We start from the raw sequence: 26,523 nt of genomic DNA, 5'->3' as shown, positions 1-26,523 counted from the left end.
TTTCTCCTACAAAAATAATCAGGAATGATTGGTTGCTGGTAAAAAACCAAGCAGTGCTAACCCGTCGTTGTCGGTCCGCGAGCGAACTCCAAGGCATTCTGATCCCTTCCCCTCCTCTCTCTCTCTCTCTCTCTCTCTCGCTTGCTCGCTCTCTCGCTCTCTATTCCTTTTCCTCTTTCTATAACCCCGAGGTATTCGCCGAAGAACTCGTTCCTTTTCTTTTCCTTTTGTCCCAAAAGAAAATTCTTTCCTCCATTCTATGTCGGGCTTTTGGATTTCACCGTCTCTCTTCCCCTTCTAATTCGATCGTATATTTCACCACTGTTCCTCTTCGTTTTTCCGCTTTGATATAGGTTTTGGGATTTGCCGGCTGCAACGATGGGTGGCGGTAGCCAGTTGATCTCTGTTCATCCCGAAGAGCTCACTTTCGAATGTAAGCTAATATATTTCTCCAATTCTCCCCGTTTTATGCCTCAATTTCTTCTAAAACTTCGATTTTGCGTCCTGAAATCATGAAAATATTTTTTTTTGATGAGCAGTTGAGCTGGATAAGCCATCGAATTGCAATCTCAAGGTTGTCAACAATACCGAACATCATGTCGCCTTTAAGGTACAGATTACCGCTTCAATTTCTCAATTTTGTTTAGTTAATTATCTCTTTCTTAAATCTGTTTGTGCTGCTTTCATGATGGACGAGCCGTAATCTATCGTGTATATGCTTATTTTTGGGAAATTTTTGAACCGGATCATGCCAAAAATTGAATTTTTTTTCACCATGGGTAGGTCAAAACGACGTCACCAAAGAAATACTTTGTTCGGCCAAACACAAGTGTGGTACAGCCTTGGGATTCATGTACCGTAACAGGTGACTGCTTTGGCTGAATTTTGATACATATTATCCCTGCAATGCGGCATCTGATCATTTCCTGCCATTCATTCTTTTTTTTTTTAATTTTATTTTTCGTATAATATTGTCGTTTTGAACTTGTAGTCACCCTTCAAGCACAAAAGGAGTTTCCACCTGACATGCAATGCAAGGACAAATTTCTCCTCCAGAGCACGAAGGTGCCCCCGAACACCGACATGGACGAGCTCCCTCCGGATACGGTGACCTCCTAGTTCAATTGTTTTATTATAGTCAGTTGTGAAGTTTCTTGTTTTGCTCTCAGTTTCTTGCATTAAATTTTTTTTCTTTTTCTTTTTTTTTGTTGCATGAAGTTTAATAAAGATGGCGATAAGGTGATAGAGGAATTGAAGCTTAGGGTTGTTTATACGGCTCCATCGCAATCTGGCCATGGAAACTCAGAAGGGGATTTGGACCTTACTTCGAGAAGCTTGAAACAGGGTTCTGATAATCTCTCGGTGAGATGTTCAACTTAGCTTCTTGCACACTGTAAACCAATCTTCTCACTTTTTCTTGTCATGTTTGACTTTTCTTTTTCTTTTTTCTTTTTGACTACTGATGATTTTGTACTGCGAGTAACGTGCGATTCATTTTCTTAAATTGTAGATGCTTAAGAATTCAAGTATTGAAGAGGTGAGTAATGCTTTAAATTATCTAGAACTCTATTTCTTTTCAAAGATTATCCAGAACTCTATTAAATAAGTTCACCTTCTTTTCTCTTACCTCCCTTAATCATGAAGATGCTCTTCTATCCATATTGCATCAATATCTCAATTAAACAAGCAAGAGATTCTATGTTGTATGAAACATGATTTTGCTTATCAATCAAGAAATCCTATTCTTTCTTTTTCATTTAAGATTTCTCACAATAAACTCCATGTGGCCAAACTCATGAACTTATGGGAGGTTAGCTATTGTTGTAATCTTCTCCACCTTCTTTATAATATAAAGGCTTCGTTCCGTAGGTTGCTTCACCTCTTTCCTGTTCCAGATTTTTGAGGCTTTCTCATTCCTAAAAGCTTGCTGAAAAAATGAAATGGAAGAAAAATAGAGAAACTAGAACGCATCGTGCAAAGAGAAAGACTTTTAGCAAAAGCATTAAAGATTCTTCCAAAGAGTTTGCCTTCTTAAAATCCCTCCAGTTAAGTCCACTCGTTTCACCATCACTTCAATCTATTCAGATGAGTTTTGCTGGGCATATGAGATAAAATTATTTGAGGCCAATATTTATACTTCCTACAAACTCAAGGATGTTACCTACATTCTAACATTTTTTTGAAGATAAACACATACCCAGTTGGCAATCAAATATTTAATATATATCGCCAAAAGATTATTGTTATAGTGAATTGAGTAGCAGATCTTAAGCAAATGACTAGAGAGAAAGGAGAGTCAGTTGAATTGTCGCATTTAAAGCATTTAAATGTGCCTTTCAACTTACCTTGATTGCCACACAAGACCTTTGCATGATTTTTACCTCGAGCAATGTAACCCAAGTGTCATACCTCGCTAATTTCATAGACTTGGCACTGATTTCACAACATATTGAGCCCTCTTTAAAAGCAACCTAATAACAAATACCTCCTTGTTCCGGTGGCAACATAATGCGTATCCTCTTATCTAGCCATATTTGACATCAACTAATATGGATTTTGGGTTTGCTAACCCTGGGCTTGTGAGATGCTCAAATGCAAGCTTCCTTATCTATCTATCAGTCCTACCCACCATCATTGTCTTTATGTTTACATCAACTTTTTAGATGTTATACACCAACTTATCCCTTAAAACAAATGGATCAAGACCCATGTTAAGAATTTTCAGCTTGCCTACATGTTAAACTTTCTTGACAAGAAAGAGAACTTGCTCTTTGTTCGTACTTTATAGTCCCTAACATGTCATGAATCAAAAGGAAGCCAGTGCATCCAATAGTCAAAGATCATAAAGAAGACCCTATGCAATTTTTGACAACTTACATGAAAAATCATGCAAAATGTTTTCAAACTCGTCTACCTTACCCCGCTAGCTCACAAATCCTAGAAGATTAATCTCGCATCCACAATGCCACAATCCTCTCGAGAACGTCATAAACTCTTCCTTGTCCCTTGGCTTCGTTTTATAGGTTTTCCTATGAAATACATGCCTAGTAGAGGTTTCTTGTGCCCCCCAGTTTGCACATCCAGACCACATACATATTTGCGAAAAAAAATGATCTATCAGTTAGTTTTAACACTTTATGTGCCTGTATTTGGAGGGGCCACAATGCCCCCACACTCCACATGAATTCCTTTGTCAGGCAAGACCCCCCCCGCCCCCCCCCCCCCCCCCCCCCCTCTTCCATTTTTTTGTTTAATAGAATATGACACCCCTATAATTTTCCTCAGGAGTCAATCAGCCTCTTTAAAATCCTAATTATGACTGGCTCCTCTCCTTGCTATATTCATGGAATAACAATAAATTGAAATAAATAAATAAACAAAACTTATTCCCTTATACTCTCACCTAACCAACCCTTAGAATTCCTCTCCTCTCATGTTTTTTCCACTCTCTTTCTCCCTAACCCATGAGTGACCTCTCTTACCAATTCTTACCATTGAAATTTCTAATAAAAATGCACTTTTTTAAATTAACTCTCCGTAAGGCATAGAAACAAGAGAGTCGCGTTAAACAAAAGTAACTTTGTCAGGTTATATAAAGGACAAGTGATGAAAATATAGATGGGAGTTACAAGGAGTCATTATAGCGTGTCTTGCTTCCTCTTAATCAAAACACAGTTTTAAGGGTTTAGCTTCAATGATTTTTTTTTTAAAATTAAAAAGAACATGAAATTGCGTTAAAGTTAATGCCAAGTTTTGTTACTCCAGTTTGGCACATCCACACGCAGCTATATAGTAATCTTGTTAAAACTTGTTTACGTTAGTGAAGCATGAAGTTATTATATTGTGGAAGTAGCTGAATGGATATCTTTTGTTATGCTGTGCTGGTTAAGCGTGATCTAGATTATTAAATTTTCATTCCTTGTATCCCTGTGTATCTCAAGTTAAAGTTGCAAGTAGGGTTCTCAAGATATTCTGGCTGACTTCTTTACACTTTCTCCAATCACTTTTGTTATTGCTCCAAAAATCTTTATTCGATCAATTATCCAGAAGTATAATTTTTTTTTTCTCTGCAACTAATATCTCAATTGCCACAAAGCTTATGAAAATTTATATGTATTTTGGCTTATTTCATGGTGTGATGTAGAACCGCATCACATATATAGAGGGAAGATTAAAATTTGACGTGCAAACGGTAGAACACCCATTTGGAAGTATCCATATTTATATGAATCTAAAACTGCTTTGATACTCCGTAACAAGACGCCATAAGTCATCACTTTGCAAGAACTATGTTATGTTAGTTTCTCTCTCTGTCGGGCCTACCTTTACTAACAGAAGACTTCTAAGGGCTGCAAGCTATGCGGCCATCTCAACCATAACAAAACTCTTTGTTAAAATTGTAATGGAGGATTCCTGGAGAAACCAAAAAGAAAAGTGGTTTTGAAGAACAATGATATTTTGCAGATCTCAATATGAAAAATGAAACTCCAATGTGTTGGTTGGCAGAACTATGCCACTTTATTGCTCTATATCTTCTCCAATTAAAGTAAAATATGGAATGTATCGATCTAGTTTACATGGATACATAGCGAATATTTTTTATGTAATAGCTGGTTTACATGCTGTCTCACATGGGAGAGGAGAAGAGGTAAAGAGGATTAGAGGTTCATGTAGATAGGCATTACCAGCTTGGACCACATGTTGTTGTCTTGACAAGGAAAAAAATACAAGTTTTATTTAACAAGGTCATAAATCTGAAGGACGAGAACATAGAGAACTTTGAGTATTTGCAGAAGGATCAGTCTGGATCGGTTGAAAGTCTAACTCTGAATTATATTAATTGGCAAAGAAATACATGAAGAGACTTCACCACCTTAAACTAGATATATCTTGCTAGTTATGGTTACAACTAGCTGTCTTCTTTGTTATACTCAAATTATAATAAAATTCTTATATAGTATATTAATTAAAAAAAATATCACAGGATACTATCTTCTTGGCTTGCAACCTTCGAGAAACTTATGTCGAATGGTAATTTGGTTCTACTGAGAGTATCGAGGAAGACATGAAGGAATACTTTGATGATAGTGATGGGAGAGGACCCGAAAACACATTCCACTTTGGGTTATTTGGAACTAGATGACGGACAATATGGTTCATAAAGCTTTCTGTTTGTTTCCCTTAAATATACAATATCCCCTTCTATCCATTTCTTACAACTAGTCAAAATGCACTGTCTGATGACAGGACTCTTCATTATGCTTAAGTATGAAGATTACATATTACCAAGTCAAGTTTGTTGAATTACTCCTCTTTTAATCTCCTGTTTTATCTTTTATTAACTGGGTTCTTACTTCCAATAGATTCAAGACCAGTTCTTCTTTTCCAGTATCTTTTCTCTTGGCAAATATTTGCTGCCAGACAACTACTAAAGAAGAAACTTGTTCAGTATGCCTATATAAGATATAACATGCATCAATAAAACCTGTTCAGAGATCAATAAGATATCAATCAGTGTTTGAAATAATGCAATTCGCTACAATACCTCAGTTTAAACCTTTGCATGTGCTTGAGCGCTTATTAAGGCTCAGTTGAATGAGATGCTATACGTGATCAATAAAGGTAGTCCATTTTTGTTTGTCTCTGAAATATTTCTTGATGTTATAGTCAAACATTTAAACTTTTGGCTTATGATTCATGTGAATAAGGTACCTGTTCTTTTGCACCAATTGGTGTTCTAAGGCAGACCTCTTTTGCCCAGATTTTCCTTGGCCAGTAATTTTGTCCCAAATTCTAGAGGGGTTGGCATCAGCTTGACAGATAATTGTATAGATCTACTTCAACCTTCTATGAAGCCTTCTCAGCCTTGTGCTCCATACCCAAAACATTTTGACAGCAAATGTTCTGTATGGATAATTCATTGTCAAGCAAAGAATATTTATGCTAATTCACCAGGTGCCCGTAGCATTTGAAATTCACATTGTATTAATTTCCTGTTGTAAATTTATATCAAATAAAGCGGCTACTCATATTTGATCATGTTTTTATTCTTTGTGTTCTGATTATTTTTTTTATAAAAATAAACTTGTATGTTCCCTTCATGTTTATGTTCGTGCTCTTTCTTCTGAGGGCGTAAAGTTTGATTTCGCATGCCAATACAACTTTTCTAACTTGATCATGCATACGTGCAACCTCCTTATAATGAGTGGTGGACTGAGGCACTTAAATTTAATTGTTGTTCCTATGTAGTACATGTAGGACATCATTCCCTGGAGCCCAAGAAGCAATTAGCCATTAAGACAAAAGAGGCCATCCAATTCTCTGCTTGACATTTTTTCTCCAAATAAGCAGAGGTAGAAGATAATCTAGGACGAGCTTCGGAATGAATTTGTAGGTTGTCGTTCAACTACCGTAGTAGTTCAACAGGTAAGTAGGTAGATAGGTTGCTGCTGAGTACATATGCAGGCTATTTCCTCTGAAAATCCCAAGCATTGCATGACACCCGAACAATTACTGGTCTGTTTATATTGCCCCCAAACGTGGCCATTGAAATTGATCTCAAGGAGTTGTGCTTTCAAATACCTGAGAACCTTAGTAACATCTAAAGAAAATTTATTACCCTGATTTCTTGATTACTATTTCTGGATATTTCATGTTTTATACATGTTGTTCTGATATTGGCTACTTATGCTATAGCCATACCAGCACCTTAAGAGTCTTCACTTATGCCGTAAGAGTCGCACATTATCAATATGTTCATAGGAAGTCTATTTCTTCCCTAATTGAAAATCGAATATGATGATTTATAAATCAAATATTATAATTTCTCTTCTTATTGAGCAATACCAATGAAATTTTGTTTTAAGTATCCTAACTGTTCAAAAGGCATCATAATACATGCAAGTCCTTTTCGGTTTGTAATAATTAGATTCACCTATCTATATTGAAGATTGCTGAGGCCATGGCTTGGTGCAATAATAAAAGGTTTGTGCCGATTAGCATAATGGCACGGTTTTGAGTCTTGGGGCAGCTACTTTGTGCAAAAGAAAATGCCAAAGATTATGTCTGTCCCTATTTTGCCCCTCCCAGGACCTTGGATTTTTAGGACCATATCTAGGTAATGGCCCTTACCTATGTTGAAGATTGCCATGAACATCACATTCTTGATTTTTATTGAAAAGATTTCCTTTCTAAGGTTGCCCAATGCCCATTCTGTCATGGCACACAGCTGCTGCAAATGGTGTGAATCTTGAAATTCAAAAGGAAGCTGGTTTGCTGTTGAAATATCAATCTTTTACTTAATTTGGGATCCTAATTTTCATGCTGTTTTTCCTGAACTGCATTGTGGAAACTGTTGAGAAAAGCTCTCTTGCTAAGACAGTCATTGTATTGTTTTAGTCCTTGATGCACGAAATAGGTTCGATATAGGGCATTCAGGTGCCTCCAAGTCGGGACTATGCAAGGAAAATAGAAGAAAATTGGAATGTGCTGTATCTGAATTTCAAGTACAGCGTGTTAGTCTACATTCATGCTGCATTGCAAGGTCCCTGTGTTTAGTTCATTATATATCAACTCTGTATCAAGTGGCACATGCCAGAAACACTATAGAGCTGCTTTCTAATGATTCTTGAGGATGATTTATTCTGATTTGTACCTTATCATTGAGTGAGTTTGCTTTGATAACACTGTTTTGCATGCTATTCTTTTCATTTTGTTTTCATCCGAGTTTTGCTTATGCAGATCCAAACAGTTCAGCGTCTGAAGGAGGAAAGAGACACCACTCTTCAACAGAATCAACAGTTACAGCGTGAACTGGTGTGTGGTTTTTGCATTTTGTATCCTCGAACTTGTTTCAAATGCCTACCGCCTTAAGAAGATATAGGCCTTTTACTGTTTATATTTGCCCTATGTTAAGTTTGTCGCGTTATAGATGATCCAAAATAAAACTAAGCTTCATAGATAGTATTGAAGTGGAAAAGAAGGGAAAAAAGAGTCTGGCATCTAAGAGAGCTTGGTTGAAGTTGTCAGAAAGAGGATATGAACCTGTATAAAAGTGGTTAGGCAAGATTTATATATCTATCTTGAAATAGGCAGTATAAATCTTACCATTTATGGATCTCATGTTTTTATACTTTAAATCTAAAAGTATTCATATATTGCCACCATTGTCGATGAAACAATATAAGAATAAATAATCACCTTGGTCCCTTTGTCAACATGTGATCTTTCGTGTGAGCCTTTTCTCCAAATTTTCCTTAGGTTCAATAAGGTTGTCCATCTGGTTCTTCTATCTTATCAACTATTTTCCTTTTGTTTCAACACTTGAAAAATATGCAGCTTATCCATGCATGGTGAAAAATGAAATATTTGTAATTCATAAGGTGACTTTATTAGAGGGCTCTTCTGTGACTTTATACAATATTTGATCTTTCACTTTTCCTAGTTCTGATGCTTCGCCATGGTGGATCAGTAAAGAAGACCTGGACATGAACCTTGTTCTTTGTTGGGCCTACAGTCTTCACTTCATGGATGAGGCAGTGTGTTTTAAAAATCTTAAATTTGGTTTTTTCCCATATATAGATTTGCATCCCATGCAAACATCACTAGTAAGAACAGAAGGAGAACAGAAAAAGAATGCTTCTTTTAGTCAAGCTATTGCAAGTATGCTTTCCTGGTTCTGCTGATATTATCATATTCGCCACATAAGAAACCACAAACATTCATTATCCTTTCCTAGAACAGTTATGCAACAATATTCTCCTTGCTCCACATGCTTCCTGACAAGTTATGTGGAAATAATTATTTCAGGATGTGCTGAAGAGGCGTAGAAACCGCAAAAGTGATGCTGGCTTTTCATTGACCTTCACTGCATTTGTTGGGCTAGTAGGTTTGTTGGTTGGCTTCGTATTGAATTTTATGTTTTCTTCACCACCTGCTGCATAAAATTACAGTCCGCGACCTTGAAATTTCGTATTACCTGTAGTGCTTGAGAAATGGATTGTTGGTATTTTGCTCTTCTTTGCAAACCTCACTCTGTGGTCCATGTTTCTCTCGGTTAGTTGAAGAACTTGGTTGCAAGTGATGTGGTCAATGCAGCCTCATCATCATCCCCTCCCCCATTCTCCTTCAGCTTAATGACTTGATATGTATTCTTTTGTTATTTGCCTTGTAACATGCTCTAAAAGAACTATGAAGGGTGTGACTTCATCACTCCATAGCTAATCCCGTGATTATTCAGTCTTTTCCTCTTTTTTTGGAGAGCTTTTTGCATACATATCACAAGTTGTTTGGGAGTATTTATTGTATTGATTGTTTGGAAACAAAAGCGATTGCTGTGCAAGTTTATCAACTTTTTGAGTGATTTATTTTGTCCAGCAAAACAAATTCATAAAAGAAAAACATTTCATCACAGTATCATAATACATTATAAACCAATAGGTGGGTTATGGAGTTCTTGAATTGCATCTCGGTGAAGTTCTAATTAGATTTGGTTAACCTATGTCTGAACTGGAGAATAAAGCATTGTGCTGCATGTGGAATGTTGTCATCAGCATTACTCTGAAACTAGCATGTATCTGGTTTAAGTTTTCATGGCTTATTGGGGAACTGGTGATTGTTGGGGACTAAAAGTTGAGAATTGCTATTAACAAAATATAATTCCTTATAGTTTTCTTTTCCATCTCTTTTGTGAAAAATGAGGGAGGTCCCTTTTCATATTACAATTAGCCAGGTTTAGATAACTTGGGATGTACATACAGCAACTTCAATTGCTGGTGGAGGGGTGTGACCACTAGGGTGTTCCTTAGCTTACAAATTTTGTTCCATGTTAAGAGTTGTTCTTGCTGCCTGGATGCATCTCAGCAAGCTTAAACTATTGAATGGAGAGTAACCCAAGCTTCTAAACCCACATGGCACTCCTTTATGACTTCGACAATTTGAACAACCACGTTTAGCCGTCATCTAGGATTGCCTCTGGAAAGAGGGAGGACTTCCATAGCTTGGGTCTTGGACGCACATTTGGCTTGGCTTTGATACCATTGATCGGTCATGGATTTATGATCCAAAGCTTAAACTATTGGGCGGAGGATTGGCTCAGGCTTTTACTCATGCGGCATTTTTTTTTTTGGGTCAAAACGGTATTTTATTTCATATACCTCTTTTTTTTTTGTCAAAACGGTATTTCATTTCATATACTTCTAACGTGAGTACAGCCTGCCATGTCAAAAGAGAATAAATAATACAAAGTGTGTGGAATGCAGTCTAGGCTAGTCCAGTAGACCTCTCCAGTGTGCCGGGCAATATAAGAGGCGATCTAGTCTGTTGCACCATTTGCCTTTCGATATACATGAGCTAACTGGTAGGAGGTCAACTCCTGCACCAATCTACGTGTGTCCCGTATCAGAGGGTGGCCATCTCCGTACCTGTCCACTTCTCGGATCCAGTCAATCATCGTGGAAGAATCACCCTCAAGGAATAGGCTGTCGGCTCCCAGCGTCCGTCTCGCATACAAAATGCCCTCCCAGGTTGTCCGCAGCTCCGCTCCCACGGCTGTCAAACCAGGAGTGCTTCGCCCTCTAGCTGCAATAAATCTGCCCCTATGGTTCCTGATCACAAAGCCCACGCTCCTAGATGCGTCACCCTTCGCCATGCCTCTATCGAAGTTCACCTTAAGATAACCAGGAGGTGGGGGTACCGAAGAGAAATAACTAAATTTGGACGCTGAGACAGCAGTACAGGTACCCCAGATGTCTTTGGCCCTCCTAGGTGATGTCGACGTGGCCATCATAGAAATCTCCGCCGTTTGCCGTAGGGCTCTCTCCATCATAGCCTGTGGGAACGACCGCCTGCCCTCGAACAGGCGGTCGTTCCTGTCCAACCATATGTGATAGGCTAAGTAAGCCGCTATGGTACCTATCTTAGCAGTGCTCGGCCTCCGAACAAACTCACTTAAATACTGAAGCATATCCTCCACCGATTCCCACAACAGAGGGAATGGCACAGATGTACATCTCCAAATCTGCACGGCTATAGGACATCGAAGAAGTGCATGGCTAAATAGTCTCCTCACCATCCAGGCAAACCTCACAAAGCAGAGCCATCCTCATCCCCCACCTGGCCAGCACACTCCTAGCCGGTAGGCAGCCCCAGGCCACCTTCCAAAGAAAAAGCGCCACCCGGAGATGCATCCTTATCCTCCATATTTAGCCACCATCAATCCGCCTATCGGGCTCCCTCCTAGTCCAAGCATGGATATCTCTGGCATGCACCCTCGACCGCCCGTCGGCAGCCAAACCAATCTATCTGGCTCCACTTGAAATGGGATCGGTAAGGCCAGAATCCTCTCAACCAACTGCTCCCCCAAAGCCTTCTGGATCAGATCCTCATTCCATCTCCCCTCACCTAGGACTAGCAAATCACAAACTCTGTCCCATCAACCTGCCCGAGTCCACCATGGTCGGTAATCTACTGATCGGTAGCTCAGTCGCCCACCGAAGGACATCCACCGAAGTTTTATCCCCAACGGCCCACCGGATCGTCAAAAACACCAATGGAGCTCTAGCACAAATCTCCCTCCAAATGAGGGAGTGGTTTTCGCCCTGCCCTGACACCAACCGATAGTGCACCATACTTAGTCCTCATTAGGAAAGACCATAAACTCTCAGGCTCCAACATGAAACTAGCTGCAAGCCGTATCACTGACGCCTCCCGTCTCACCACCAAAGACGACACTCCCAAGCCACCATGCCTGACCGGTTGGCAAACCCCCTTTCATGCCACTAAGTGGATACTGCCTCTATTGCCACACCTCTCCTAGATGAAATTCTGATGTACTTCTTTGTCAACCAATGTGGAACTAGGATATGTGGCTCAAGCTATGATATTTTTATGGTACTTTTGTTATGTCCAAATCACTTTTCTTTTGGATACATGGTTACACGAGTTGGAGCCTCAATCCAAAAAGAATGCGCTATTGCATATTTATTGCGCATTCTGCTAGCTTTAGCTTTATCTCTTCTGATATCTCTACAATACCTTATTTATCTAGAGCCACTTTCCTTCCAACAAATAGGCAAATTGGAGCCTCAACGAACAAAGAATATGCTATTGAAAAACATCTTATGCTTCAATATCAATGGATTCAGATGTCAGGCTATCATCCTTGGATTTGATTTGTTGCATTAGAAATTACTGCTCTCTTGTTTCTTGATAATTCAGCCTAATAGGCTAGATATAGGAAATGCCATGACCTACTTTGGTCCTAAGTCTTAACCACTAAATCCACTTAAAATAACCTCATCCCAAAACATGGCCTCCTAAAGGTTGGGTTTGTAATAGGGTTCAACGAATCAAATCTAGTAAAGAGACCGGATTGGACCGGACCGAACCGAACCAGTTGCCCTGCAAACAGCAAATTCCGTGAACAAACTCACACGTGTACATTTACCTCTCGAACATGCTGAGCGGTACAGGCGGAAAAGGCTGCCTCCTGTCCACGCGCGGGCAGCTCGAAAAGGAACCAAGGATGGCTCTTGTGTAATTCCATGATGAACACGAGTCCATTGTTGACATTATACATCCCACAATGTCGCGAAAAAATGGCGGGAAGTTGGCACGTGCCGTTGCTCGAAATCCACGCGAGCCAAATTCCCGCCTCCCTCCCCATCCCTCCTCCCTGGAACGAAGCCAAGATATATCATGGAAAAAAAAATGAAGAGAAAACCCTCACCCTTTTCTTGTCTTGAGTCTTGACCCCCACCCTGCCGGGTAATACTCTCTCTCTCGTTCTCGATCTCCATCCGCCATGAAAACCTCCGCAATAAATCAAAAATCCTAACCCTAGATCATTCGGAGAGCCCAAGTTCCGAAACCCTAGAATCATAGCAGCGTTGCCCCTCCGCCCGACCATGGCAGCGCTTCGCGCTCCGGAGCTCGTTCTGCCGACCGCCGCCCAGATCGAGCACGCCTGGCACCTCCTCACCGTCCTCGTCCGCTGCGGCCGTCCCGCCCGCCCCGCCGAGCTAGCGTCTCGGTGCGCGCTTTCCCCCTCCCCTTCGCCCGATGTCGTGGAATTCCTCTGCTGGATTCGTGGATCCCCGCTGCTGCTCACGGATGGTGGGTTTGTTACGGTCTCCGAGACGGCGATCACCGCTTTCCGGGAGTTCATTTCAAGCGCGATCGCTCCTTTGGTGTCGAGGGTCGCGGCTAGGGTTACCGGGCAGAGGGGAGCATGGAAAGATTTTTCCTTAATGTATGTGAGGAAGAGGAAGGCGCCGGCTTTGGGGGATAATACAGTAGTCCGGGAGCCGAAAGCCAAGAGGAGGCTATTGCTGCCTTCTGGAAGAGGTGCTTATGTGATTAATGTTATTTTCTTTGTAAACTTGCTGATCTTTTTCTTTATTCTAATCAAATTTGGGTTTCTGTTGCAGATGGGGAAGAATACATGAAAGGTGAGGGTGACTGCCATCAATTATTCATGGCAAATGGGAGCCTCAGTATTCCAAAGGAGGTAGCAATTTGAACTCTTGTTTTTATTTATTTTTGGAAAATTATTTGGTGCAATTACAGCGAGTTTGAATGTGGATTAGTTTAAAAAAGAAGTCACGACATAACTGAAATGGATGCCATAATCAAGAACTGCTTTTGATGGACATGTTATGATGTAACTAAGACATAAACGAGCTGACCCCTATACACTAAAGATTTGGTTATTGGAATGCTGTTCTATACCATGGCATATTTCTATATAAATCATAGTAATGCAGTTCGCATATGGAGTGGCTTTATCAAATTTATACTTTTGGAAGTTGGAACGCATGCTCAATGCTTTTGTCTCTTGATCTGGATTATGGTTTCTATTTTAGCCACATGAGGTATCTTGTGTTGGTTGCTTTCTATTTTACTTTTTTCCCTCCAAACAATATGTAGAATTTAACTTTCAGCAATATATGGTTTATATTGTAAACGCCAATATTTTTGCTATTGGGTGCTTCAATGTGAAACTATTGTATTCCTGCTTTCGAGTTTGGAATGTATGACCCCTAGAGGATGCCTGATCATGTTCATTCAACTCTAATTGTCTTTTAAAGCTGTACTTTTGTTAAAATGGTATTTAGCTTTTTATTAAATGAATAATCGCATAAATGGTTATTCATCTACTCTTTATTCCATAGCACTTCTAAACCTGTCTTGCTATGCAGGTACACTTTAGTGTTGCTGATATTTTTACCAAAAATCCTCTCTCAATTGGCACATACGATAAGGGACATAGCTCAAGCATTTTAAACCAGAGGTGTTCTTTGCCTCCATCAATTGGTACCTCTAGCATCCTCTTAAATTTTGGATCTAGAAATATTGAGCATGTAGGAGACTTTGAAACTGAAAAGTTATGCAAGAACACACAGGGCATAGTCATGCACGAGGAGTTACCAGATTTCCAGAAATGTAAAAATAATTACCTCGATATGGATATTAATTGTAATGTTCCTGAAGAAATTACTCTTGAAAAAATCAAGATCAGTGAACTGGAAGTGGCAATTCAACAGGATATGATGACAGACAAGCCTACATTACATAAGGAGATTTTAAGAGAAGCAAGCCACTCCCAAGTGGCTGCACAATTGCCTGTTATAAACGAATTGATTTTAACTGGGAACATTATTGTAACTGAGAAGGAACTGAATGTTCTTCCCCCAGAGACTGGCACTCTTAATAGTCTTGCTGCAGGGCTGATGGACAGAGCAGGAGCCACCGAGGCAATCTCTTGCCAAGCAGAAGATGCTTCACACAGTGCTTCTGCTTTAAGAATGGACCATCAGAATATCATACCCATTGGTAAGATTCTTCAATCATGCACATAACACGTAGGTTACTCAGCATTCATGAGTTGGATAGGTTGCAATGATGTATTTCCATGTCTATTTACAGATCAAACAGCTTCCAAATTGGAATCATCACATCCACGGTCTGAACCTAGAACCGTCCATAAACAGCAGAAAAAATCTTTTCTTAGACCAAGGAACATGGGTGGAGTTGGTACAACTGTTGGATTGCAAAGTCTGAATGGGTTATCAGAAAATAAAAGGAAAGGCAACTCTTCTAAACAGGAGCAAGCTAAAAGGGATGATGAAGGTCTTATCATGAAACAAAAGATGAGGAGAAGCCATAACCAGGTCATGCCTACTAAAGAAAATAGAGTGGATGCTGCTTCAAAAACTCTAAAGGTAAACTTCTTTGAAGTTATAGTCGCATGTCACACTTCTGTGTTCTCTAATCCTATTTTATATGGGAATTTCTTCCTGCAATTGTAACTTTTTCTCATCTAAATTATCATTTGAGGGTTAAACATGGTTTGCAGAGTCATTTTGAGCCCAAATTACTGCCGGATTTTGATTCTTTTACCATAGAAGAAGAAGAAGGTTCAGGTAACAAATCTAATTGGTCTAGTACCTTGCTCTCCCTAAAAGTTCTTTATCCTAAATCTTGCATTACACTCTCGTCACTTAATCATAAAATATATATGCAGGTGGTTATGGCACTGTCTACAGGGCTCGAAGAAAAACAGATAGAAAAATATTTGCTGTCAAGTGTATGTAAAAACAGTCAACTTATCTCTTAATCTTAGTAAACTTTAATTTAAACTCTGCAGGTTACCTGTTAAAGTACCAAGTTGTAGAGTTTAGGATTAAATTTTATAGTTCTCTGAGAAAATTATTGTTAATTTTTTAGCAGTTGCTGATAAGTCTAGTTTAATATAGTTTTGTAGCTGATTGATCCTTAATCCAACTTGAAGCATGCATCATGAGACGAATAATCTAGTATTATGATTTGCCATCTCTACTCTTTCCTGTATAGTTTCACATTTCAGTCATTCTGCACATGAGAAAGTTCAACCAAATTCATGTAGTTGATCAATTGATATTCTCATGGACAATTTGCAGTCATGTGTTTTGTGATATATAACATATTCTCGTAAAAAGGCGTTACATGACAGTTTTGTACAGCTGCAAAGAGAATTTGTGACCTGTGGTTGCAGGTTATGTTAATCAATACAAGTAAGGCACTTTGAATGCCCCTAAATTTTCTTCTTATTCTGTGTTGTATGAGCCCATTGTGGCAGAATTTCCTGGAAAACTCTTCAAAAGTAGTTTTCTCTTAGTTTATTAAGGCATGGTAGAATATCTCTGTGGCATTTCTGCTACTATTTTAGCTGTCAACAATTCTATTTCATGATATGTAAGAAGCCAAAATTGTGGGGCAGTTCTCACATGTTTGAGTCCATTAAGTTTTATCACTTGTATAGCTGATGTTTTTCTCTGTATCAAATTTTGTTCATGCATTTTACTTGATAGGAAACATGGAGGTAAGAGATTGAGATATTAGAGGATGTGTGCATTTATGGAAATCTGATTGTGAGGTTATGGACATTTGCAACAAACAAGATAGGTGGCCATTGGTGAGGCCTTAGGAGTGAATTTGGATTAGCATGGAACTATCAGGAGGGAAGGTATATGAAAACCTAGATGGAAATTGAATGAGAGTTAAAAAGTGCTCATGTTGAGAGGTCCTGATATCGCTTGGATCAATTTGCAATCCAATGGAAGTGGGAGAAAAGACAAGAACAATTTCTTGTGCAAGGAGGAAGATAACTTTCATTCAAAAACTTGGATGCCTCCTCATTATAATTGATGACTATTTATAAGCAAGTCATGGGTAACATGAAAAGACAAAAGAAAATGAAAGGTCAAGAGTCACTTAATATGGGTAACTCACACAATAAAAGACATCAAAGCCAAAACTAAATTCTCTTAGAGAATTTAAAAGGTCAAAAGACACCTGCCTCTTAAAATACCTATAACTTTCCAACCATAACTCTGATTTTAATGTTCTTAGGCTTGTTGAAAAGAAAAGAAAGAGACCTGAAACTTTCATCTAATAACTTTTCTAAATTCGGCCATTTAATGCCCTGAAAATGGTATGCAAGTTATATGACATCTATGCACCTGCATCATACTCCCCCGATTGAAGCTTAACTCGTCCTTGAGTTGTTCAATGCCTCTTCATCATCATGATATGGAATTAGATCAGAAATATTGAAGGTAGCAGAAACTCCATAGTCACCGGGAAGTTCAATTTGATAGGCATTTTCTCCAATACGCTTAAAAAACTCGAAATGGTCGATCGGCACGATCTTGTAATTTGCTATATCGTCCATGGGGGAATCGTTCTTTACGAAGATGAATCTATACAAGGTCACCTTCCTTAAATGATGCCGAACGTCGATATTTATCAGCTCTCTCCTTAAACTTTTAATTGCTCTTTTCAATCTTGGATCGAACTTGCTCATGCATCTTTTTGATTTCATTAGCCCTTGCTTCTGCATCACGCTAAATCGAACAACATGCGGAAGGGGAGCTAGATCAAGGGCGCCATTAGGATTGTACCATTGCTTCTTGTTGTTGCCCAAATAACTTCGAATTAGATTGCCAAGGCTTCAATTCACCACTTTCGTTTGACTATCGGTTTGTGGATGATGAGAAGAACTGAACTGAAGTTTGGTGTCCAATTTTGCCTATAGAGTTCGCAAAAAGTGTCCTACAAATTTTGGATCTCGGTCCGAAGTGAAAGTCTTTGGGATGCCATGAAGTTTGAAGATCTCTCGAAAATAAAGATCAGCAATTTTAGATGCTTCATAGGTCTTCTCGCAAGGTACAAAATGTGCCATTTTAGAGAATCGATCAACAACCACCATGACCGAATCCTTTCCACTCCAAGGGCGAAATCAATACTTACATCCTCCCATGGAGCTTGAGGTACAGAAAGAGGAGTATAAACGCCGGTGTTTTGAGCTCAGCTTTTGGCAATATGGCAGGTTTGACATAAGTTGACATGTCTCTCTACATCCTTTCTCATCTTCGGCCAAAAGAAATTTTCTTTGATAAGGATTAAAGTCTTGTCTCGGCCAAAGTGCCCTCCAAGTCCTCCATTGTGGGCTTCTTTGATGATTGCTTGGCGAAAAGAGTTATTAGGAATACATAATTGGTTACCTTTAAATAAGTAACCTTCTTGAATTGAATAATCTTCATGAGGAGCATCACTGCATCGAGCCCAAATCTTGCCAAAATAATCATCATTAGAATAGAGATCTTTGATGAAATCAAAATCGATTACCTTAATCTCCAAGGTTGACAACAAAGCATGTTTTCGACTAAGAGCATCCGCAACTTGATTGAGACTTCCGACTTTATGACGGATAGTGAAGGTAAAAGATTGCAAAAATTCAATCCACTTGGCATGCCTTGCACTAAGCTTGTGTTGAGTATTGAGGAATCGCAAGGCTTCATGATTGAAGTAGTGAACAAATTTCTTAGTCACAAGATAGTGCCGCCAATGATGAAGAGCCTCAACAATAGCATAAAATTCTTTATCATATGTTGAATAGTTCTTTCATCCATCTCCAAGTTTGGCGCTAAAGAAGGCAATAGGGCGTCGTTCTTGACTAAGCACTGCGCCAATGCCCACATTAGAGGCATCACAATCCACCTCGAAAACTTTTTTAAAATCCAGCAAGGCAAGGATAGGGGCCGTTGTCATTAATACTTTAAGCTTCTCAAAACTTTCTTGAGCCTCCATAGTCGATTGATAGGATCCACCTTTCAAACAATTTGTAATGGGGGCCATATTAGAACTGAAATGTCGTATAAACCTTCGATAAAATGTGGCCAACCCATGAAAGCTCCGGATCTCGTGAATGGTACGAGGTACCGGCCAACTAGAGATAGCTTCAATCTTCTTAGGATCAACTTTGATGCCGTTGGCGGTGACCATATAACCCAAAAATATTAGGCTATCGGTCAAGAAGTCGCATTTGCGAAGGTTGACGTAGAGCTTCTCCTTTCGCAACATCATAAAGATTTATCTAAGATGCTCCAAGTGTTGCTCTTGACCCCTGCTATAGACCAAAATGTCGTCAAAGTAAACAACGACAAATTTACTTATATAAGGCTTAAAGATTTGATTCATGAGGCGCATGAATGTGCTTGGTGCATTAGAGAGCCCAAATGGCATCACAAGCCATTCATATAGTTCATCTTTTGTCTTGAATGCCGTCTTCCATTCGTCATCCGGTCTCATACAAATTTGATGATAGCCACTTCGAAGATCAAGCTTGGAGAAGATGCAAGCTCCGGCAAGTTGATCTAACATGTCGTCTAGCCGAGGGATTGGAAAACGGTATTTGATGGTGATTTTGTTAACAGCTCGTTTATCAATACACATGCGCCATGTTCCATCCTTTTTAGGGACAAGTAAGGTAGGAACCACACATAGACTCATGCTTTCACGTACCAAACTGTTGACCGCCAACTCGTTTACTTGTCTTTGCAATTCATGCTCCTTGGGACTCATTCTATATGCCGTCTTGTTTGGTAAAGTTGCATCTAGTACAAGATTTTTGCAATGTTGAATTTTTCTCATTGGTGGAAGACCAGAAGGAATTTCATCGGGAGCCACATCTCAGAATTTCTGCAAAAAAGATGTAATCTTGGGTGGCAATAAATTACCCTCCGGGTTAGATTCCACCACTATGGGAGCATATGCTAGGAAGGCTTCTCGAATTTCAACTTCAAACTCTGCCATGGACAAAAAGGTACTTCCCTCTTCCTTAATGGGTTTGGGTGTGTTGTCCATTTTTGAAGGCCCAAGGATTTTTTTGACACCATCCTTTAAGAGTGCATAAGTATTTTTGTATCCATCATGAACGACCCTCCTATCAAATAACCATGACCTCCCCAAAAGTAAATGGCAAGTGTCCATAGGAACCACATCGCACCATATTTCATCACGGTAATTTTTCCCAATTGAAAATTGAACAAGGCAACGTTGGAAAATTTTTACCTAATTTCCTTTCTTGAGCCAAGAAAGAGAATATGGGTGGTGGTGAGGTTCTGTCTTGAGTTTCAACTTTTTCACCATCCCCATTGAGACGCAATTCTTGCACCTTCCTCCATCGATAATGACATTGCAAATTTTGCCATGAGCTATACATCGAGTATGAAAGATGTTGTGCCAGAGCCACATGTGATCATCTTCACTTCGTATTGAATTCAGGGTTTGACGGACCACAAGAGCTTCACCATGATCACTATATGTGATGTCTTCTTCAATTTCATCATATATAGAATCTGACTCATTTTTTTCACCATCACCTTCTTCGGTAAGAGAAACAACTCTTCTATTTGGACACATAGAAGCAATGTGCCCATAGTCAGAACACTTGAAACATTGAGGTCGAGATGATGTTGGCTGAGAAGAAGATGAGCATCTTTTTTCACCATCGTGGTTGGCTTGGATGTAGAAGACGAATGAGACTGCGATGCACTCCCCCGGTTAGGAATGCCCTCACACTTGAAATTTCGGCCTCCCGGAGCATTTTCTCACCGTTGTTGAAGTTGGCGTTCCACCTTAGAGCAAGTTTAATAACATCATTAAGAAAAATAAAAGAATGGAGGTGTACCATATCATGGATGTCACGCCTCAATCCGCTAAGGTAACGAGCTATTGTTTGCTCTTCAGGCTCCGCTACACCACAACGAACCATAAAATTATCGAACTCTTCAGTGTACTCCTCCATGGTTCGTATCTCTTGAGTGAATTGATACATAGTGAGAATTGCATCTTAAAGGTAATTTTTGGGAAGGTACTTTTTGCGAAGCTCTTTCTTCATTTTTTTCCCAAGTACGGATCTTGGATTTGCCTTCCTTTGCTCTTTGCAACTTGAGGCGCTTCCACCAGATTGATGCATGCTTTCGAAGCTTGATGGCTATGATCTTCACTTTAAGCTCATCAGGGATCTCTTTGTAGTCAAAGATCCGCTCAACAATGTTGAGCCCATCTAGAAAGATGTTAGGTTGCATTTTTTCTTCAAACTCAAGAATGTCTACCCTAATGTCTGGAAATCAAAATTGATGACGATGTTGGTGAGATGAAGAAGAGTTGCTCCTCCTACCACGACGTGAACTTTGGTCACGGAAGGTGTTGCGATCTTCTTTAGTGGTGTCGCCCTCCTCTTCACTCGGATTTTGCTCATAATGAGCCAACCTTTCAGTAAGGTTTTGGACTTGCCGCCGCAATTCATCATTCTCTATGTCGCAAAGATCTCGTTCTCTACGAGGTTTTTCATCGCTAGAAGGATCTTGGTTGCCTCGGCTCCCCATGGTTGGTTGAAGTTTGCGTCAACACCACCACGAAAAATGCGATAGGATTCCTCTCGAAACGTCAAGAGATGATAACCTCGCTTTGATACCACTTGATACTGCTAGGATCAATTTGCAATCCAATGGAAGTGGGAGAAAAGACAAGAACAATTTCTTGTGCAAGGAGGAAGATAACTTTCATTCAAAAACTTGGATGCTTCCTCATTACAATTCATGACTACTTATAGGCAAGAACAATTTCTTGTGCAAGGAGGAAGATAACTTTCATTCAAAAACTTGGATGCTTCCTCATTACAATTCATGACTACTTATAGGCAAGTCATGGGTAACATGAAAAGACAAAAGAAAATGAAAGGTCAAGAGTCAACTTAATATGGGTAACTCACACGATAAAAAACATCAAAGCCAAAACTAAATTCTCTTAGAGAATTTAAAAGGTCAAAAGACATCTGCCTCTTAAAATACCTATAACTTTCCAACCATAACTCTGATTTTAATGTTCTTAGGCTTGTTGAAAAGAAGAGAAAGAGACTTGAAACTTTCATTTTAATAACTTTTCTAATTTGGGCCATTTAATGCCCTGAAAATGGCATGCAAGTTATATGACGTCCATGCACCTGCATCAGGTCCCATTGTCCTTTATAGGAAAAAATGGGTTTGATTTAGTAAAGCTTTTGATGTTAATTGGTTAAAAGTTGTCTTTTAGGGGCATTGTCCTTCCATGTTTAGTCACACAGTTTATCAGGCCCAGCTCAAGAGGAGCAATATTTATTGCTGGGAAACAGCATGGCTTTTTTCCTTATATAAATAATTTTGTCTGAAATATTTTCTCCAATCCTGGATTTGCTAACATGTCAATTTTCTGGCTTCTGATTAGATGTGGCTTTGTTCAGCGATGCAACTTGAGGGGCTGTTGGTGTTAAAAGGTGTTGCATTATATGGGGTTCTAAGTAATGTAAAAGAAAGAGTGGGCCAGAAAAATATCAAATGCTAATTAGGCTTGCATAAATTTGTTACATTCACAGGCCAAGCATGTACAAAACTTTAATGAAGCATTTAAGGTGTCCCTTGATCTCCTCTGGTAGGGATGCATGTTTGTATGTTTGCTTAAGAGCCATGATTAACAACTCTCTGAAGTTTTTGATTTATCTTTAGTTGTTCTGATCATTGTGGCATGCTGTATAAACTGTTTGTAACATTTAATATTCTATGGTCTTGAACAATTTTTCTAAACCCAGAATTTTTGTTATTCAGACTTATCTGATAACAGCAAGCTTTACTGGTGACCAATAAGTTAGAAGGAAGTGCCTAGTTCTGATACATGCTTCTTTGCTTTCTCAGATCCTCATGCAAATGCTCATTCACATCATGTCAACAATGAAATGAAGATGCTGGAGCGATTTGGGTAAGTGTCAAATGTGCAAGGGCGGTCTCTGTGTTTTTTTTAAGGTGGCGTATTCCTTCTGTCATTTGAAAGTCTGGGGTTATCAGTTTAATTTGCAAGCCAATTTGTTTATGCAGAGGCAGGAACTTTGTGATAAAATATGAAGGCTCTTTCAGAAGTGGTGACTCTGAGTGCTTTGTTCTAGAGCATGTTGAGCATGACAGACCAGAGGTGACTGTAATGTATTTGTTATTTATATTGTTATTCCGTGTACAGACTAATGATCTTGATTTTAATTTTAGGTTTTGAAAAAGGAAATAGATGTATTTGAACTCCAGTGGTACGGTTACTGTATGTTCAGAGCCCTTGCAAGCCTGCATAAGCAGGTAAAAACATTTGAGGCTAAGGTTGCAAATTATTTTTGTCTGCGATCTTTTTGGTTTGCATTCTTTCTGATGTCCAATTTTTCCAGGGTATAGTGCATCGAGATGTTAAACCTGGGAACTTCCTCTTTTCTCGCAAACTCAACAAGGGATATCTCATTGACTTCAACCTAGCAAGTGTCAGTGACATTATGTTCTCTATTCTGCTGCTACTTTCTTTCTTTGTGATCAATAGTAGTATCTTGGTGATCAGACCATAACCATCGGTTTTCTTTTCTTTTTCATATATCCATACAGGATCTGCACCAAAAATTCTGCAGACATGGTAAGTTTGTGCCCCTCATGCATTTTTCTTAGTGATTGTGGAAAAATAGGTTGTTTCTGAAATATCTTCATTTACTTCATGAATTTTACACCTATATGCAATGTGGAATTATAGAATCATTAGAGCATGTGTCTAGATCTGTATAGATCAAGGTAAACACATGCCATTTTTGTTATTTGGAACAGGAATCTAGTTGGATAAAGTAACCCTAGTATGCAGTCGGGCTTACCATGTGTCCGCTTGCGCTCTTTGTATATCCTTGTTCTGCTACACTGGTCCCAAAAGTAACATGCCAAGTGTTTTCAGCTTTTGTTCTAATCAAGACATTGTTTCTTTTTTTAGTATACTTGTTAGACCTTGTGGTTTTGTCATGATTTCAGTTTGATCTGGAATATCAAATGACTCCTACTTCAACAACATTAATGGATTTACTACTTCCCTGCCTTTTCCTTTCTCCTTTGTTTTAGTTGGCGAGTGAAATGCACCTGATCTGTTTGTTATGAATCAGTGCTTCCTAAGATATGACCTACTATGATGGGAGAATATTTATTATGAAATGCTATTGGAATGAGTCGAGTTCAATGGCCTGACTTCAAGAGCCATTTTACGAATTCATTCTCACACCTACCTAATAGCGATCCTAATATCTGAAGAATGAACACGTGCTAAAGGGGACTGTAGTGCCACTGGTGCATTCCTAGCTTTATGTTTGGTCCCAGTGCTGGTGTATGCACTTTCTACAAGAGCATGCAATTATTAATGTGAAGAAGCTTTTCTTTTGTTAAGTTTTTTATCTATCTGTTACCAGTAAATATGATTCTTTTTGTTTTTAAAATCCTGGAGATTTATGGTATATTCCCAGGCAGAGCTTATGGAGCTTATAGAACTGTTTTCTTCTGCATTGAGTATTTGAGCTACTATTGGAAGACATGTTTATTAGATTAGGCTCATGCTTGTTTTTTCATTGCTGATTTAGTCTATTTGCACCATCCATGCCAGCATACGTGCCACTAGTAGCAGCTAACACTCCAACATTTTATTGATTTGAATAGGCAAAAATGAGGTCAATTTAAATGCAAACTTGGATCCAGTTTCTTTTCTCAGTGCGAAGTCCACCTCTTGTAACCAAGCTAACAGAATTGTAAACAATGCAATTTTGGACAATGTCAATAAGGAAGCAGCTAATGACTCGAAGAAGCATTTCATTTCCAAGAACATTAAAAAGAGTTCAAATCAAAGTTCATCAAATGCCTTACCGAAAATTGAAAACAAAATGTTATATGGAAGCCAAGCTGCTGAAGTTTCTGGCATAACCTCAACAAAGGATCCAACTAGCACCAGGACTCCTTCTGTGGATAGGCTGAAGCAGCCCATTCCTTGTAAAGGACGGAAGGAGCTGATAAATTTTCTGCATGAGGCAATGCAAAGTCCCAGTCAAAAGGCGACAACAGTTCCAGCTTCTCAAAGGAAGAGGGTAGCTGCACCTTTGGGCAAAGTGGATAGAACTGTAATAATGCTAACTCCTATGCCTCTGCATTCTGGTGGCAAAGCTGTTGCTGGTGCTGGCATGTTTAAGAACAAAGGTTTTTGATTTTTTAATTATGATTTGATGTTTAAATTTTTCTGTTATCCGAATGACCTGATGGAATGTTTCCTTCAGGAAGTGGGAAGCATAAGAGAGAAGGGCCCTGTGTTGGAACCAAAGGCTTTCGAGCTCCAGAGGTTAATCTTTGCTTTCATTTGCATAGTTTGAATCACCTTTTTTATTTTTTGATTTGATTTCATTTATGCAGGTCTTATTCAAGTCTTTTCACCAAGGTTGCAAAGTTGATATGTGGTCTGCTGGTGTTACAATACTCTACTTGATGATTGGAAGAACCCCATTCGGTGGTGATCCTGAACAGTGAGTTCACTTCAAACAATATCGCAAATGTTTTTCAGTATTATGTATTACTGATGTTGCTGCTCTTATCAATAGAAATATAAAGGAAATAGCGAAGTTGAGGGGCAGTGAAGAGCTATGGGAAGTGGCTAAGCTGCACAACTGCGAGTCCTTGTTTCCCTCGGTACCATGTCCTAGAACTTCACTGTTGCTAACAATATTACAAGGGTCTCTTGTGGGATGACATTGCCTTATTGCAGGAATTGTTTGATGTCCGTTCTCTACAATCCATGGAATTGAGAGATTGGTGTGCAGCTAACACTAGAAGACCAGAGTTCCTTGATACTGTTCCTGAATCACTCTTTGATCTCGTAGACAAATGCTTGACAGTGAACCCGAGGCGTAGGATCACTGCAGAGGAAGCTCTGTTGCATGACTTCTTTGCTCCATGCCATGAGAGCCTAAGAAAGCAGAGGATGCTGAGAAGGGCAGCCGGCTCAGAGTCTGGAAGCTCATCATTATGAGATGTTTGATTCATCTTGCTGGAACCATACGCTGCTAACAATCATGCTGTTGCTCTAAAAAGAATGGCTTGGAATATTTCCATAAACCATCAACGTTTCCTGACATCTGGAATCTTCTTACTGTTGTAAAGATTCCGCCATGCCTCAATTGTACATCCTCGTCTCAGCAGATTGCCCAGCTCTCTTACTATCTTTGTATTGCTTGTATTAAATTCATGTATTAATTAATAGAAAATCAGGAATTCAGCCATTTCAGCCATGCTAGATCAATCGTGGATTATGTCCTGCAAAAATAAAAAGGCCATCTTACCGTGGATCAAACTTGTGTCAGTTGTATGCTGTGGAGAGGTAATGCATTTGTGAACTGTTACAAGTTGATTGTTTGCATGAAATATACATTCTTGAGATTCATGGTTGCAAAGTGATATTCTGATAAAATGACTGCATAAAATGTGAACCTTTCAGCTTATTTTTTTGCAAAAAGTGAGTCTTTTAATTATATTTTGCAAAATGATTTGTTTTAGACCGCAGTGCACGTTTATACCCCTGCTCTCAAAGAAAACTACATTTAGCTCCTAGATATGCGCTAATAGTTGATACAAAAAGACTTTTAGAGGGATGCGTGCATGCATCATTAGACAACAAAATTCAAATCTCAAATGATGAGTCTCCTTAACCCCAGATTAATTGATAGAGCCAAATTATTGATAGCAATCAAACAAATGGTCCGGATTAGTGAAGCAGCAAAATTAATAGGTATTTTGGATCAACATTTGATCAGATTTTTCATGAGCTCATGTTTAGAACCCCTTC

At 39.2% G+C, this 26,523-nt stretch overlaps 2 protein-coding genes across 3 annotated transcripts; both read left to right on the top strand.

The window, feature by feature from the left end:
• The first annotated feature begins 36 nt into the window (after positions 1-36).
• Positions 37-9,345, top strand: LOC103713610 (vesicle-associated protein 2-1). Of its 2 annotated transcripts, XM_008800606.4 has the most exons (9): positions 37-191; positions 354-433; positions 540-610; positions 784-865; positions 992-1,107; positions 1,219-1,362; positions 1,511-1,537; positions 7,741-7,815; positions 8,809-9,345. In XM_008800606.4, the coding sequence occupies exons 2-9, from the start codon at positions 379-381 to the stop codon at positions 8,941-8,943; spliced, it is 705 nt and encodes a 234-aa protein (XP_008798828.2). In that variant the 5' UTR covers positions 37-191; positions 354-378; the 3' UTR covers positions 8,944-9,345. The 2 variants fall into 2 exon arrangements, with proteins under 2 accessions (XP_008798828.2, XP_008798829.2); XM_008800607.4 differs by lacking the exon at positions 1,511-1,537.
• Positions 9,346-10,165: 820 nt separating this feature from the next.
• On the top strand, positions 10,166-26,127 carry LOC103710813 (probable serine/threonine-protein kinase cdc7). Its single transcript, XM_008796712.4, has 16 exons — positions 10,166-13,344; positions 13,428-13,507; positions 14,199-14,832; positions 14,926-15,221; positions 15,356-15,422; positions 15,524-15,586; positions 22,554-22,617; positions 22,734-22,827; positions 22,899-22,982; positions 23,069-23,158; positions 23,277-23,304; positions 24,357-24,887; positions 24,965-25,026; positions 25,098-25,207; positions 25,283-25,370; positions 25,447-26,127. Exons 1-16 carry the CDS (start codon positions 12,906-12,908, stop codon positions 25,708-25,710), a joined length of 2,994 nt encoding a protein of 997 aa, XP_008794934.2. The 5' UTR covers positions 10,166-12,905; the 3' UTR covers positions 25,711-26,127.
• Positions 26,128-26,523: the final 396 nt, after the last annotated feature.

This window comes from Phoenix dactylifera, chromosome 2 (assembly GCF_009389715.1).
Source record: "Phoenix dactylifera cultivar Barhee BC4 chromosome 2, palm_55x_up_171113_PBpolish2nd_filt_p, whole genome shotgun sequence".
Lineage (NCBI taxonomy): Eukaryota > Viridiplantae > Streptophyta > Magnoliopsida > Arecales > Arecaceae > Phoenix > Phoenix dactylifera.
The sequence above is the reverse complement of the archived record's forward strand: the minus strand, read 5'-3'. Positions and strand labels throughout refer to the sequence as shown.

Excerpts from the sequence above, each read along its gene's own strand:
- LOC103710813 (XM_008796712.4), top strand. The coding sequence starts at position 12,906 with ATGGCAGCGCTTCGCGCTCCGGAGCTCGTTCTGCCGACCGCCGCCCAG. Across the intron at positions 23,159-23,276 it reads TTGACTTCAACCTAGCAAGT|GATCTGCACCAAAAATTCTG; the intron begins GTCAGTGACATT and ends ATATCCATACAG. Across the intron at positions 25,371-25,446 it reads GCGAGTCCTTGTTTCCCTCG|GAATTGTTTGATGTCCGTTC; the intron begins GTACCATGTCCT and ends GCCTTATTGCAG.
- LOC103713610 (XM_008800606.4), top strand. The coding sequence starts at position 379 with ATGGGTGGCGGTAGCCAGTTGATCTCTGTTCATCCCGAAGAGCTCACT. Across the intron at positions 434-539 it reads CGAAGAGCTCACTTTCGAAT|TTGAGCTGGATAAGCCATCG; the intron begins GTAAGCTAATAT and ends TTTGATGAGCAG. Across the intron at positions 1,538-7,740 it reads AGAATTCAAGTATTGAAGAG|ATCCAAACAGTTCAGCGTCT; the intron begins GTGAGTAATGCT and ends TTGCTTATGCAG.